The sequence below is a fragment of the Apus apus genome, chromosome 1 (assembly GCF_020740795.1).
Source record: "Apus apus isolate bApuApu2 chromosome 1, bApuApu2.pri.cur, whole genome shotgun sequence".
Taxonomy (NCBI): Eukaryota; Metazoa; Chordata; class Aves; order Apodiformes; family Apodidae; genus Apus; species Apus apus.
In genome coordinates, this window is record NC_067282.1 from 154816738 (window position 1) to 154831008 (window position 14271).

General features: G+C 39.8%; 1 protein-coding gene across 1 annotated transcript in view; it reads left to right on the forward strand.

Annotated features, from left to right (window-relative positions):
- Window positions 1-14271, forward strand: part of PLBD1 (phospholipase B domain containing 1) — a 43475-nt gene that overhangs the window by 2111 nt on the left and 27093 nt on the right. Inside the window, exons 2-3 of the mRNA XM_051632394.1 lie at window positions 7270-7489; window positions 13988-14071. Coding sequence (XP_051488354.1) covers window positions 7270-7489; window positions 13988-14071 — 304 coding nt within the window. The remainder of the gene's footprint in view (window positions 1-7269; window positions 7490-13987; window positions 14072-14271) is intronic.

A 14271-nucleotide genomic window follows, 5' to 3' on the forward strand; every position in this document is an offset into this window, starting at 1 on the left:
AAGATTCTTCCTCATACTATTTGGAAGCTGTTTCAAGAGAATGCTCTCTGGTAAAAATTACTTAAATTTAGGGACTATGAGATTAGTGAAGGTACTGGTGAAATTATTATTTTTGTTTTCTCTATGGATGACCTATACTGGAGAGCTGTAACTGTTTTGGGAAGTTTTCTGCATCAGCTAAAGCTTTAGTAGTTAAGTATCCTTGTGAACATGAAAACCATACAAGACTCAAACTCTTAATTTATACTTCATATTTGTATATTACTTCTCTCTAGTAAGCGCAAATCAGTGGATTAGGCTTCAAATAATGACAGGTCTATTACAGGAAAATTGAAAAATTACTTAGACCTGAAATGTATGAGGAAATTAAGGCCAGTAGAAAAGTAAACACTTAAAGCTTATATTCAAGCAGAACAGGAAAGCATTTACTCCTTTAATTGAAAATTACTGGGTTTCATGTTAAGTTCTCGTGTAGTTTAAGCTAATCTCTAAAGAAATCCTTAAATACTTAATGTTTGTTTTGTAATGGATTCCCATCGTAACTGTGCTTTGAAATCTCAGGTATACATAAATATACTTACAGGTATGCATACATACATATATTTACAGGATACAACCTTTTTGAAGCAGTTGAAAGGGTGGTTCTGAAAATTTTAGTGAGATAATACGACAAGCTCTATCAAATTACAAAATTGAAGAGAAACATCAGGTGGTCTTTATTATGATCAGCCTGAAACCTTTAAATGCTGTCTCATGCTAATATCTTTACTACTGAACATGAGCTATAGGAGAGAGTGTACTGAAAAGAGATGATGTGCAACTTTGCGCTAGGTTTTTTGCATTTCTAAGTTGTGCAAAACTAATTTTCAGTGAAACAATAGAATGGTAGCTTTCTTATTTAATGGGCAGTGTATAGATGGAATGTACAAAGTACATCTGAACACCTCTACAAAAAAAGGCTTCACACTTGAAAAGCCATAGATAAAAATTAGCATGTAAAATACAGATAAAGATTCGTTGTTAAGGAAGCCAATATGTTTCCTATCGTTAGGAGGTGCTCACAGCTGTTAACTTAATTTGGCTTGTTTTGTGCAACTTAACTAGTGCTTCCTTGCATGTGAGTTAGCTTTTTTTCTCAATACTAAGGAAAAATATGAATACCAGTTCTCACCTCCAAACCTTTTAGATCTTTCATCTTCAAGGAGAAGGGAATTCTGCTAATTAATTAGAAAGTCCAGTAGCCTATCTAGATATACGTATGTTTTAAAACCAACTTATGGCTGTGGAAATGTAGGGAAAAGTAGCTGTTGCATATTGACAAACAAATTTTACTGGCATTCTTAAGGCATGCCAGCTGTTATTTTTGTTGGTGTAATTCATTTAATAAATATTAGTGGCAGTTACCAAACAGTCTATTTGCTGGATGGTCCTGGGCCACCTGTGCTGTACTGCTCTTTTTCTTCCTCATCTTCTCTGTCCATTCTGTTTTTTCATTACAAGTTACTACTACTCTTTCATGTCCTCTTTAACATGGGATTTCTTCTTTATTTCATCTTGTCTCAATCCTCTTACTTCGTATTTCCTTTAATTGCTTTCTCTATATTCTCATGAACATGTATGTATTTCCACTCTCCTGCTGCCACCAAGTAAAATACAAGCTCCCTTTTTAACGTAGCCCTGGTAATGCCTGTATTGAGCCAAAAAGGCAGAGAACAGATTTGGGATTTTAGCCTGAAAACCAAGGGCACTACCAACACTTCCTAGCCACAGCTGACACATCTTGATTTTTCCATTATTTAGTGTATAATCTTGGCAAAAAACAGATACTTCTCACTTGTTGAAGAAATTCCAGCACTCTCCCAACTACAGTCCCTGCATCTTGATCTTTATTTGGCAGACGCATTGATGTAGCTTCAAAAACAGGAAATCTGAGAAATGGTTCCTCCCATTCCCTACTGACTGGAGAAAGAGGAAGGAACACTTGTTTGTTTCCAGGCCTGTTTTGTCATTGCACTTCTCCACTTCTGTGTCCCACCACACAGTGCACTGGTGGTTGTGGTGGACCTGTGCATTGCTGATGCTGTGCAGTTCTCCTGGCCGCCTGGTTGCATGGAGGGGAGTAGTGACTCCACTGACCCCAGGGATTTTTGAGTCATTCATCACAGTGGATCATGTGTGCTTTGGCTTGGTATTTAGGTTATTCTAAGCAATACTGTTATGGAATAGCCACAGATTATTGGAGTATTTTCTGTTTTTGAGTCCTGAGAGCAGGCCATAAGCTGAAATACTTGTCAGCATTTTCAGCTACACACTGGCAGTTGTAACCTTGATGATAAAAGGATGCTTTGTAGATTCATGGAGATACTGCATTTGATTAATACGCAAGAAGTTACCATTACAGCTGCTGGTATAAGAGATGCTAGGACCCCTGCTTCACACTCCAAAAATAAATACAAAAATTCCAGCAGTATTCAAAGGGAAGGTGCCTATTGTTGCAAGACATACTGGTTTGTTTGGAAATGTGCAGTTGCTTCTTGTATATGTATATTCCATGTTATACTTCAGTTTTGGATGGTTTAATTGGAAAAGGTAGTGCTGCTGGTTAGAAGAACACAGATTAAAGTTGTAACAGACTGGCTGGCAGCAAATGCTTTGACTACATGTGTGTGAAGTGTACAGAGATTTATAAGCTTGTAGTTTCAACTCCACCTGTAGCAAGATAGGGACTTATCTTCTGAATTTTAACAATTACTGTATGATATATATATGTATGTTTTTTGAAATAAACATAGCCATTTTTGGACACTTTAGACCAGGGTCATTAGATTTCCAGAAATCAACATAAAAATTAATTAGGTGAAATGGGATGAGTTGCAAAAAAAAAAAAAAAAAAAAAAATCTTAAGGGGAAATAGTATTTTCCAGAATCATTGTTAAGCCACACCTATGACAGCTACCTTGATGCTGTTCTTCAAAAGGCCTCTCCAGGTTCATTGCAAATTATGCTGTAATTTAATGTTTCCCCTTCTTTCCCATCCTCTTCTAGTCCTGGTTTTCTTCAATTCAAGTTTGTCATATAGTGAAGTTGGGGCAGGGCAAACTCCAAGGGTAACTTTAAAGTTTGTTCTGACTTGAAAATAGCTCTGTATATTCATGGTCTGGCAGAGCATGAAATGAAGAAACAGTCTACTGTGTTTGAATACCTGTGTCAGATCAGTCTGTCTGGCACTGGCATATTCTTCTTTTTTTAAAAGAAAGCAATGGCTATTTTGCTTTTGGCAGAATAAAGTTCTTTTGGCATACTTATTTAGTCAGTGGGCACTATTAACAATACCTGGTTCCTCTTGACTACTTGCTACCTCTCTGCAGCCTGTTGAAGAGATGGAAAATCATCTTTTGTCCTCCTTTGTTCTGCTCTTGTTACCTATTCCTCAGCTGTCTTTGTGTACTCTGTACAAGGCCTGTCTCTCCTCTGCTCTCCAGTGAGCTTCTTGGTTGGAATCGGCCTTCCCCTTTACTGCTGAACAGGTTAGTTGTGTTCTGTGCAGACACCTTGCACCACTTCTTTACAGGACTTCTGACCTCTTTGTTTATGTGAGCTTTAGTTTGGTAAGGAAGCCTTTGGCTGTCTTCAGTGATGACCCTTATCAGCCTTTCTTCTTGTAGGTTTTTCAGTCTGAGAGATTCCCATGTTCACTCTTAATCTAAAGTAGCAATTACTACAAGTATTACTAGAAGATAGTTAAAGAGACAACAGAAAATTAAGATTAAACCTGCTTGCAGAGATGTTCAAAGGCTGTCCTGTCTCAGTCCTTTAAATAGCCTCAGTACCTGGCAGATGAAAAACATGTTTTTAAACACTCTGTTCCTACCCCTGAGATGACTTAATCTCTAAATAGGCTTATGTAAAAACTTCTATTCATAGAATGGAGAGGAAAAACAGGCACAGTTCCTTCACTACTAAAATTCTGTTCTTTCTAACTAGTGTTTTTCTTTTTTACATGGTAAATCTCTAGTACATGATGAGGACTGACATTGTGCATAGTGGTACAAAGTCTAGCTGGAGGCCAGTAACTAGTGGAGTATGCCAGTGGTTGATACTGTTCAGCATCTTCCTTGATGATCTGGATGATGGGGCAGAGTGTTCCCCCAGCAAGTTTGCTAATGATACAAAACTGGGAAAAGTAGCTGATACAGCAGATGGCTGTACTGCCCTTCAGAGCAACCTCAGCAGGCTGGAGAAATAGGGTCATGCATTTCAACAACAGGAAATTCCAAGCCCCTCACCTGAGGAGGAATAGCCTCATGTACCAATATATGCTGATGGCAGATGGTTTGGAAAGCAGCTTTGCAGAAAAGGGCCTGGGGGTCCTGGTGGACACCAAGCTGAACATGAGTCAGCAATATGCTGTGGTGGCAAAAAAAAGCATCTGTCTCCTGAACTGCATCAGGAGTGTTGCCAGCACATGGAGGGACGTTATCCTTCCTCTCTGCTCAACACTGGTAAGGCCATGCCTGGAGTGCTGGTCCATTCTGGGCTTCCCAGTACAAGAGAGATCTAGGGCTGTTGGAGAGAGTGTGGCAAAGAGCTACAAAGGTGATGAAGGGACTGGAGGACATCTCACAAGAGGAATGCCTGTTAGAGCTGGAACTTCTCCACGTGGAGAAGAGAAGGTGCAAAGGGGATCTCATCAGTGTGTACAAGTACTTGAAGGGAGGGTGTAAAAAAGTCAGCCAGACTCTTTTCAGTGGTGCCCAGGGACAGGACCACAAGCAATGGGCACAAATTCATAGAATCATCCTGGTTGGAAAGGACCTTGAAGATCACTGAGTCCAACAGTAACCTAAACCCCCCTACCATAACCTGATTTACCTATTCAGTGCTTAAATCATGTCGCTAAGCACTATATGTACATTTCTTTACTTCCAGAATTGGTGACTCCACCACCTCCCTGGGCAGCCTGTTCCACTGTCCAACCATTCTTTCAGTAAAGCAATTCTTTCTAATATCCAGCCTAGACCTCCCCTGGCACAGCTTCAGGCCATTTCCTTTTGTCCTGTCATTATTCACTTGAGGGAAGAGGCCAGCTCCCACCTCCCTGCAACCTCCTTTCAGGTAGTTGTAGAGAGCGATGAGGTCTCCCCTCATCCTCCACTTCTTCAAACTAAGTAATCCTAGTTCCCTCAGCCTCTCCCCATAGGATGTTGTCTCCAGACCTTTCACCAGCTTGGTAGCTCTCCTCTGGACATGCTCCAGCAACTCAACATCCTTCTTATAGTGAGGGGCCCAGAACTGAACACAGTACTTCAGGTGTGGCCTCACCAGTGCTGAGTACATGGGCACGATCCCGTCTCTGTTCTGGCTGGCCACACTATTCTTGATGGAGGCTAGGATGCTCTTGGCCTTCTTGGCCACCTGGGCACACTGCTGGCTCATGTTCATCCAGCTGTCAGCCAGCACCCCCAGGTCCTTCTCTGCCATGGAGCTTTCCAACCACTCATTCCCTCTGAACATCAGGAGACACTTTTTTGCTATGAGGATGAACGAGCACTGGCATAGGCTTCCTAGAGAGGTTGTGGAATCCCCATCCCTGGAAATATTCAAAAGCTGTCTGGATATAAATCCTGTGCAACTGGTTTTAGGTGACCTTGCTTGAGCAGGGGGATTGGACAAGATGACCTCTGGAGGTCCCTTCCAAACCCAGCCATTTCATTTTGTGATTCTCAGTAAGAAACAGTTTTAGCTCTTCTTGCTGAAACACTAGGAGAGAACAGCTTTCCAGCTGTGGAATGACAAAGATTATTCCAGAGTCTGGTAAAATGGATGAAAGCTGGCTTAAAGCAACTAACTGCTATGTCAGGAAGTGATTAGTTGGAGAACGAGTTTAGTTCTTGGAAAATGTTTCTGCTTTTTTATTCAAATACGTCATGGTTCTTCATAAAAATGTCTTCTTTATGTTATGTTTTAGAGTACTGAATAAAGTGGGTTAGCAATTTGAAATCCAACTAGCTGCTTAATCACAAACATTTTACAGCTTTTTGAAAAGCATTAGGTATTATGCTGGCATTATACTGCTTTTTTTATTATTCCATTATCATAGCATGTATACAAAGTATAAGACTTTGTATATCGTGTAAGACTATCCAGAATTAGCTCTAGCTCTCTATTTTGCAGCTGTTACGGGCATGATACATAAAATGAATTGTGTTGTTGTAATTTCTTGTTACAAACTGGCAGGACTAGTTGCCACACATTGGATGAGGGTCAAGGGAGTAAAAACATTGCAAGTTTCTCAGTAGTTGAGGTGATGAGTTTATCCTTTAAAGCTTTTAAAATAATTCTGGATATTCTGACTGATTTTTAATTATTTTTTTAACTCTTTTCACTTGCAATATTATAGTAGTGATTTGATCAGTCATTAATAGAGATCTGATGTAATCAGGTCCTGTTTTAGGGAAGGTCCAATTAGAGTTTTAAGGTGGTGTGTTTTTTTTTGTTTGTTGTTTTTTTTGTTGTTGTTGTTGTTGTTTTTTTCAGAAAGCAGTTTATCTTGCTATTTGTTCTTCAGCTCAGCAGGATTAAAACCCAACAAATGAATGTTTCTTAAACAGCAGTCCAAGCAGAACTCTGAGCCGTCTAGTGCCCTTCCTTCATTTCACACTTGGGATAGATTCCATTTCAGATGGATGATAGGGATTGTGTGTCTTAAAATTATTGCATACCTGTGGTACTTTTGTATTTAAGCCTGTGATCCACTGAGTTCTAGTGCTGCTGTTGTGTAATGCCACCTCCAGGATTAGTTGCCCAGAAAGACAGTTTAGAAAACTTTTGCAGCATTTTAAATCTTCAGGTGGAAAACCAAGTCAGCAGTAGCTTATAATACTTTGCAGTTGCTAAGGCATGCTGTCTTCTAAAGTTACTTTTCATAAGTTTTGTATAGATTTTCTTCTGGGCCAGGTAAGGAAATACTTTTCTGAATTCTATGTCAAGACACAGCTGGTGTTGGAGCTCTACACTGAAAGAGCTGTAGATAATTTCTAGAAGAGTAATGTGAGAATATTTGGCTGTAAGCTTTTGTCTTGGTAAAACTCCAGTTAGTTCTCATGCCGTTTTTCAGTATCTTAAAATTGGTGTTGCTCTCCTTAGTAGAACTAAAGCTGACGGAGAGTTATCAAATGAACCTTTTAAAATTGCCAAAATATTATTGTCTTGAGGAAATACCTACTCATGTTTGTTTGTTTCCCTTGCCCCCTTTCTTCTCCACCACAGAAATCCGCTATGCAACCGTGTACTGGAATAGAGCTGAAAAAACACTTCAGGTCAGGAATATACTGGACAGGAGTGGAGATGCCTATGGTTTTTACAACAACACTATACAGACGACAGGTTGGGGAGTTCTGGAGATAAGAGCAGGCTATGGAAGTCAGACCTTAAGCAATGAAGATATCATGTATGCAGCTGGCTTTTTGGAAGGCTACCTCACAGCTCCGTAAGTACCTCAGAAAGCAACTCCAGCTAGGACGCTTACAACACTGGATTTCTGTACTTGTGAGGCTTTATTTGTTTGGTTGTTTTTCCTTTTTCTTAACTCCCATCCGTTTAAACTAACCATACATTTTGCAGTTCTGTGCTGTTCTTTTAATTAGTAGCAGGTATGAAGTATAGCTGCTTCCTTACTGGGATCAAGATGTGCCCCTTCCTTCTTATCCTGCAGGCTCTCCTAACATCTTCATGAGATAGTTGAGGACTGTATCAATATTACAGACTAAGTAACGTAATCACAGAATAGTTTATGTGTAAGGAAGTGTGTAAGCCCTGTATTGTAAATAATTACAAAAGGAGTAGCAGAAAGAGTAGTTATTTCCCCAGCCTATAGTTAGGTGACTGACCAACAACAGATGAGACAATTGAGAGCAAAACAGGCAGGGAGAAATGTTGCTAGCAAGGGCTGTAGGGCTTCCTTAAGGACCATTTTCAGCAAACACTGTCAATAAAATGCTGGGGAGCAGGTATGGAAACTTCACAGCATGGGGAATTTAGTCTCTCTTGGACTAATTAAAAAAATGGTGATACAGGCCTGAAGGCAAATGGATGTTTGTCTAGAAGTCAGTGTACTCCTGAAAGCCCTTTGAAGAGAAGATGAACTAAATCTCTCTCACAATGCAAATCTATGAAAACTGACAGAATGCTGTACTTGTTTGAATCCAGAGCAGGTGTTTTTGTTGTTGTTGTTGTTGTTTTAAGAAAAACAAAACAGCAACAAAAATCTAGGCAATAACCAACCAAAAGAATAACCCCAAAAGCAAACCTTATTCTTTCCTTAACTGAGTTGGAAGACAGTGGCATTATGGCATACTAACTGGTATTATACAGCTGATGATACAGTTCAGAGCGTTACACATGGCTTGTTGTTGAACAGGCTCTGTCTTTTCCTTATATCTATCTAGTAATAGGAAAAGAAAAATTCTCAAGTTCTGCTGCATGGCTTGGGAATAGTTGGGAGATGCTTGCAATGGATGCAGTGACATGAATTTGGCTTCACCAGCTTTGTTTCCAGAACACTGAAACAAATACCCATGGGCTGCACTGAACAGACCAGCAGGGGAAGGTTGCTTGACAACTGTCAGATATGGCTGCTGGACAAGATGATAGTAATTTAACTAGTAAGACACTTTAAACTCAGTTGAGACTTGTAGATAGTTCTCTGATTATATGATAAACTAATGTGAATGTCTAGTAGACTTCACTGGAGAGGCAGCCAGGTCTCCGGACAGTATGAAGGAAATCCAATAAAGTAGTATTTGTCAATAACAACACACTTCTGAGGGGAAGAGTAAAGGAATCATAGAGCTCTGAGTGCACCAGTACTCTGGACAGCAAAAGAAATGAAGTTAGACTCTGGTTGTACATTGTTGGATTTCTTGGCATGAAAGTTTACTGTTATGCACTCTTCAGTCAGTTGATGTAAATTACGTAGGATACTAGCTTTAGATTATTATTAAAACTTGGTACTGCTCAGGAGATTTTCACTAAGGCTTTTCCTAGCTGTACTCATCTCTAAATGGTTAGGCATAAGCTTTGTTACACCACATAGAAAGCCCAGTTCATGCTAAACCAAATCAGATGGAAAGCAATGTTCTAGTAGCAATAACCCACACCTTCTGCCTCCACAGCAGATTTGTAAGTCTTCCTGGCTGTGTATGCCCATTCCTTTAAACATGGTTTGAATATGAAATGGTGTCTGCAGGGACACCTTTATCTGATGTCAATCTGTATTTAGGTTTAGAGAGGAGAGAGTCTTTCGCTTTTATTTTTCTAAAGATGTTAAGTGAATATTCACAGAAGTGAAGGTACTCACAAGTTCTGTTCCAGCCTTTTGCCTTCTCCACCTCAGGTGCCTACAGATGTGGTTTCCTAACCTTAGCTGTTGTTACTGGAGGGCTACCAGCTCCACCAATGAGTGGCCCTTTGTAGAGGAGTGGATATAGCAGAAATAGTAGTGAACAGAGATCTTAAAATTTGTGGAACTGAAGAAACTGTGGAAAAATGAGATTTGAGACTGGCTTTTAAGCGAAGTGGGAAATTCAACTGTTATAAAGGAGTTGAAGTATGAGAGTGGCTTAAGATGCAAAGGCAGAAGTAGTCCGAGCCTTTCTTTTCTGAGGAAACCATCTGAATTTTTTTTTTGATATGTCATTGCCTTGTACATCTGTAACTGCAGTTGGATCATGCTTCTCACTGGGGTTTATGAATATAAACTTTTTCTGTCATGTCTTGTGAAGCTATTTTGGATAAAGAGAACTTCTGAAGCTAAGAATACCCTACTGAAAATGCTCCAGCTAAGGAGCAGAGGTGAGTTAGTGATGTGCTCCCTTGACAATACAGAGAACCTATTACTTCAGCTTTTAGCTGCATGACCTTGGTGTTTTTTTTATTCAGCAAACTGCAAGCTAATGAATCCTCTTAAACAGTGTGTTTGCAATTTCCTGAACCATAGGGGTAGTGAGACCTCACTAAGTTTGCAGATGTTAAGATAGCTTTCAGAACTCCTTTCCTCCTTCTTTATCTTGCCTAGATTCACAGAATCCTAATTAACATGCAGGCAAAGGTTCTATTTTTGGAACAGTTAAGTCCTCTGAGGTAAAAATGGGAAACAGTCTTTCTCAGTCTGTAACTGTGTTCCCATCAGACCACCTGGCCCATTCAGCTTGTCTTAAAGGAATCTCTCTAGCACCATCATGACTTCTCTTGTGAGAAGGTGTCTCTGAACACTCATTCTGCTTTTGCACACATCAGTGCCCACAGTAACTTCACACAGCTCAGCCTTCCTTTTTAAGGACTTGATAACAACAAGGAACAATGTGTTTAACTGTGGGAAACACTTTATTTGCATCAACAACCACTTAGCTACCAGTGAAGACTCTTCCCTGTACAAGCACCGCCACGGGTGGCTCAGGCACAGCCCTCCAATCTGAAAACATTGGGCAGGGCCAGTAATTGAAGTGCCTTCTAGCATATTGTTAGTTATAGCCTGAACAACTTCAGGGTCTCCAGCTGTCTTGCATCCATTTATGGTAATGACTCCATGAGGCAGAAATGACCCAGGGTGGCTCTTTGCAGAAACCCTGAAGTTGTACTGGGAAGTGCTCAGATGTGATGCATTAATAGGAGGGATACACTGCATGCCTGATCCCAGCTCCAGCAGCAGCTCCGGCTTGACAGTACCTGCAGCTGGGAGACCTTTAGGAATTCTCACCTAGCTCAGTTCTTGCTGAGGGTTTCTAGCCACAACTAGGGCTAGTCATATAAGCAAAAGAGTGACAAAGCATCTCTTAAAAGTGTCAAGTCTGTGCTCTGTCCTTAGTGGGAACCTAAGCAGAATGTAAGACAACCAGATTTTTAAAAAGAAACATGCTGGCTGGGACTGTTTTCTCTCTGGGGAATAATTATTCTCAGCTCAAGCTGTGTAAGTTTGTGGTAGAAAAAGGAATGGGTAGGCTAGTCAGGCCCATTTACCAGTGAAGGCAGAAACACAAGCCTTTTCTGGGGCATGTTTTATAGTTCTGGTGTTGGCACCTGGTTATGATAGTAGCAGTGTATTTTGAAAACATGAAGTTAGGGGTTGGATACATCTAATTCTAGTGTCTGTGGTGTCTGCAGATCCAGACATTTGTTTTCATCCCTAGTCTCTCACCACTCTGTCAGGTCCAGTCCTATCATTCAACCAAAGATATTTGCTCTGGTTTTCCTGGGTATGAATTATCTTCTCCCATTACAAACAGAGATGTGTTAATGAGGCCTTACTTAAGCAATGGCAGAGTGGCATGTCCAACTCCATGACATTAAGCAAATACTTTTAATCAGTTCCAGTGGGGCATGCCAGGTGCCTAAGAGCAGTATTTAAGTTTGAAGCATTAATTGTACTCTTTTCTGATACAACCTCAGCTGACCTGAGTCCTGTCATCTTCCTCTCTAATTTGAAGAAGCAGAGCTCTGCTTTGCTGCTTTTAGACTTTGAATTCTTGTCCCAGCTTTTAATTGCCTTGCATTTGGCCTCTAGATACAGTTGCAAAGCCTTACCTTACTATAATGATCCAGTTTCCTTCAGAGGATAATACCCTTACAGAACAAGCAAGCCATGCACACAGAAGCTTTTTTAAAGCACAAAAAAAGGAAAAAAACACCCAGGAAAAAAAAGCGACCAGGGGAAAAATTCTAAAAACCCTTGGGCTCTTAAAAAAGGAAAATCAATTCCAGGAATTGTCTGTCCTCTGTTAGAATATACAAGAGGGAAGGCCATTAAAAAAAGCTGTTTTCAGTCCCCTAATTCTGAAATAACCCAGTCTCTACATCAGTCATCACAGCCTAAAGATACTACTAGTGTAAAATCTGTCTTGTGTTGCGTAATCTTGGAGTGCAAAATGAAGAGAGCAGAACTGATGGTTGAGCCTGGAAGCCTGAACATCTGTCCTGGCCTAGGCAGTGATCAGAGTAGTGTCCTGGTTGCTTTATCCTCCTCATCTGGTCTTCATCCCTAAAAGACATTCTGCGAGATGGACTGTCTCATACTATTTGCTTCTCTTTTCTAGTGCCATGAGAGCTTGGACTTGTAGTGTGGAGTATGTTATGAAATTCCTTGGGGTTTTTATTTGCCAAATTTTCTGTGACTGCAGGGATGGAGAATCTATATTTTCAACTTTCTTGTCCTCTTCAAGAAGTAGGTTACTTATGGCAGGTAGACTGGAACATGGAACATGGTACATGGAAGATGGGAAACCCTAGAACTAAAATCTGATACTATCACTGGAGTTTAATGAAAGGTATAGTGATGTGAAGCTGCTGAATACTCCCCTATCTTGCCCGAGCACCTCCTCCACAGATCAAATTCCCCCAAATTGTGTCTGCCCTGGCCCTTTCATGCCTCAGTTAATCTACAAAAGCAGTAGACAGCTGCCTCCTTGAATCAGCTCTGTTGCTTGTCCATCTATAACAACCCAATTTGAACTACAAGCTGCCAGAAAAAGAATTCAGATTTTTTGCTGGGTTTGTGTTTTGCCTGAATGCATTCAGACAATTAGATTAGGTAGTCAGAATGGTACCAGAGCTGAGATAAGAAGCAGCAGGGTCATGCAATCAAGTATTTTAACAGCTGGGAATGGAGCAGGGGACAAAAGGGGAGGTGAGAAGGTCAATGAATGATTCTCTACTCATCTGGAAACCATTCAGTCTTCTCTGGCTGTATTCTCTAACTATGCCCCGAGGGAAACAGGGAATAGCTCCAGTCTGCACCCCTCCCAGAGGAAGTTACCCTCTTGAGTTTTAATACCATGAATTCTGTCCTGCTGGTGTGTACTTTCCCTGAGGCTGATATCTGTTTCTTAGTTCTGTTTTCTGTCTCTCAGCACTTGGTAAGAGCTAATTATACTGTGACTACTGTAGTTCTATCAACTTCAGACCTCAGCAAAATGATTTTCTGCTGATTTCCACCTAGAACTCAATATTCCTCTCCCCTCCAGTGTGTGGTGTTTTGTTGTGGGTTATTTTATTTTATTTTATTTTTTATTCAATGGTGAAAAAAAACATGTTGGCAAGTTTCACCCAAATTAATAAATGTTGACACTCTTTTTTGGCTTGAATCAGATTATTACATTTTACCTAAAATGAAAGGGTTATTTTAACTTCTGACCTCCTGAGCAATTTTTGGCAATTGATTTTATCTTGAAATGTAAAGGACTTCAAAAAACAAACTAAAAAGAACCAACCAACCAAAAAACCCTGATAACTTTTGTTTGCTTTTTTAATGGGGATGAAACAGCTAATAAAATTCGACAACAACAACAAAAAATATTTTTAAAAAAATAATAATTTTCATCTTGACAAAGCTGAGTCTGTTTAGGGCTGACATGAGTGGGAGTTTCTGTGGGAACATCTGGGATAAACTTATACTAATTTTAAAACAGCGATATTTAGCTTCATCAGAAAGGAAGCAACATGCCTAATGGTAAGTAAAACCTGCTAGACTTCAGGCTGAAATTCTCTCTCACAACTCAATCAGGAAATCATATTCTCCTCACCTCTGTAGTTTTGTTTTTTTTTTCTTCCAAATAGAATATCTCTCCAGTAAATTATTTCTGTTGTGCTACAAAATAATGTGCTAATGCTTTCAAGATGTTTCTGGCTTATGAATATTCCACGAAGCTGAAGTTTTGCTATGAAGTAGTTCAATCTCATTCTTGCTTATCTTTCCATTGTACAGCAGTTTGAGCAGGTATTAGCAAGGTTGGGTTTTTAAAGTTCAAGTTAAATTTCAACAATCCATTTGTGTTACCTTTGCTGTTTGTCATGCACTGAAGTAATTTCTGTGATTAGGAAAAGCTTACTTTGTGGAATGTGTTGCACGTCTATCAATACTTGTTGATCAATGGCTTGGTAAGCAAAAGGGAGGGAAGATGCAAAATAATAATTTCTGCTGCTCTTGTTCTTTCAGGCAGATGTATGACCATGCTGCAAATATGTATCCACAGTTAATTAAGAATCCCACCGTTCGAAGTGGAGTTCAGAATTTTATGGCGTATGTATTTAGTTATTAGAAAGTTATTCAATACTTGGGGTTGGAGGATGACATAATTTTCAAGGGTTTTTATTATCTTCTTTATGGGCTAAATAAAATAAGTACTTCCTTTCCCTCTGAATGCCATTAGTATGAGAAAAATTCTAAATATACATAAAGAAGGGCATATACCCTTCCCTAATTATGATTCTTTCAAAGAA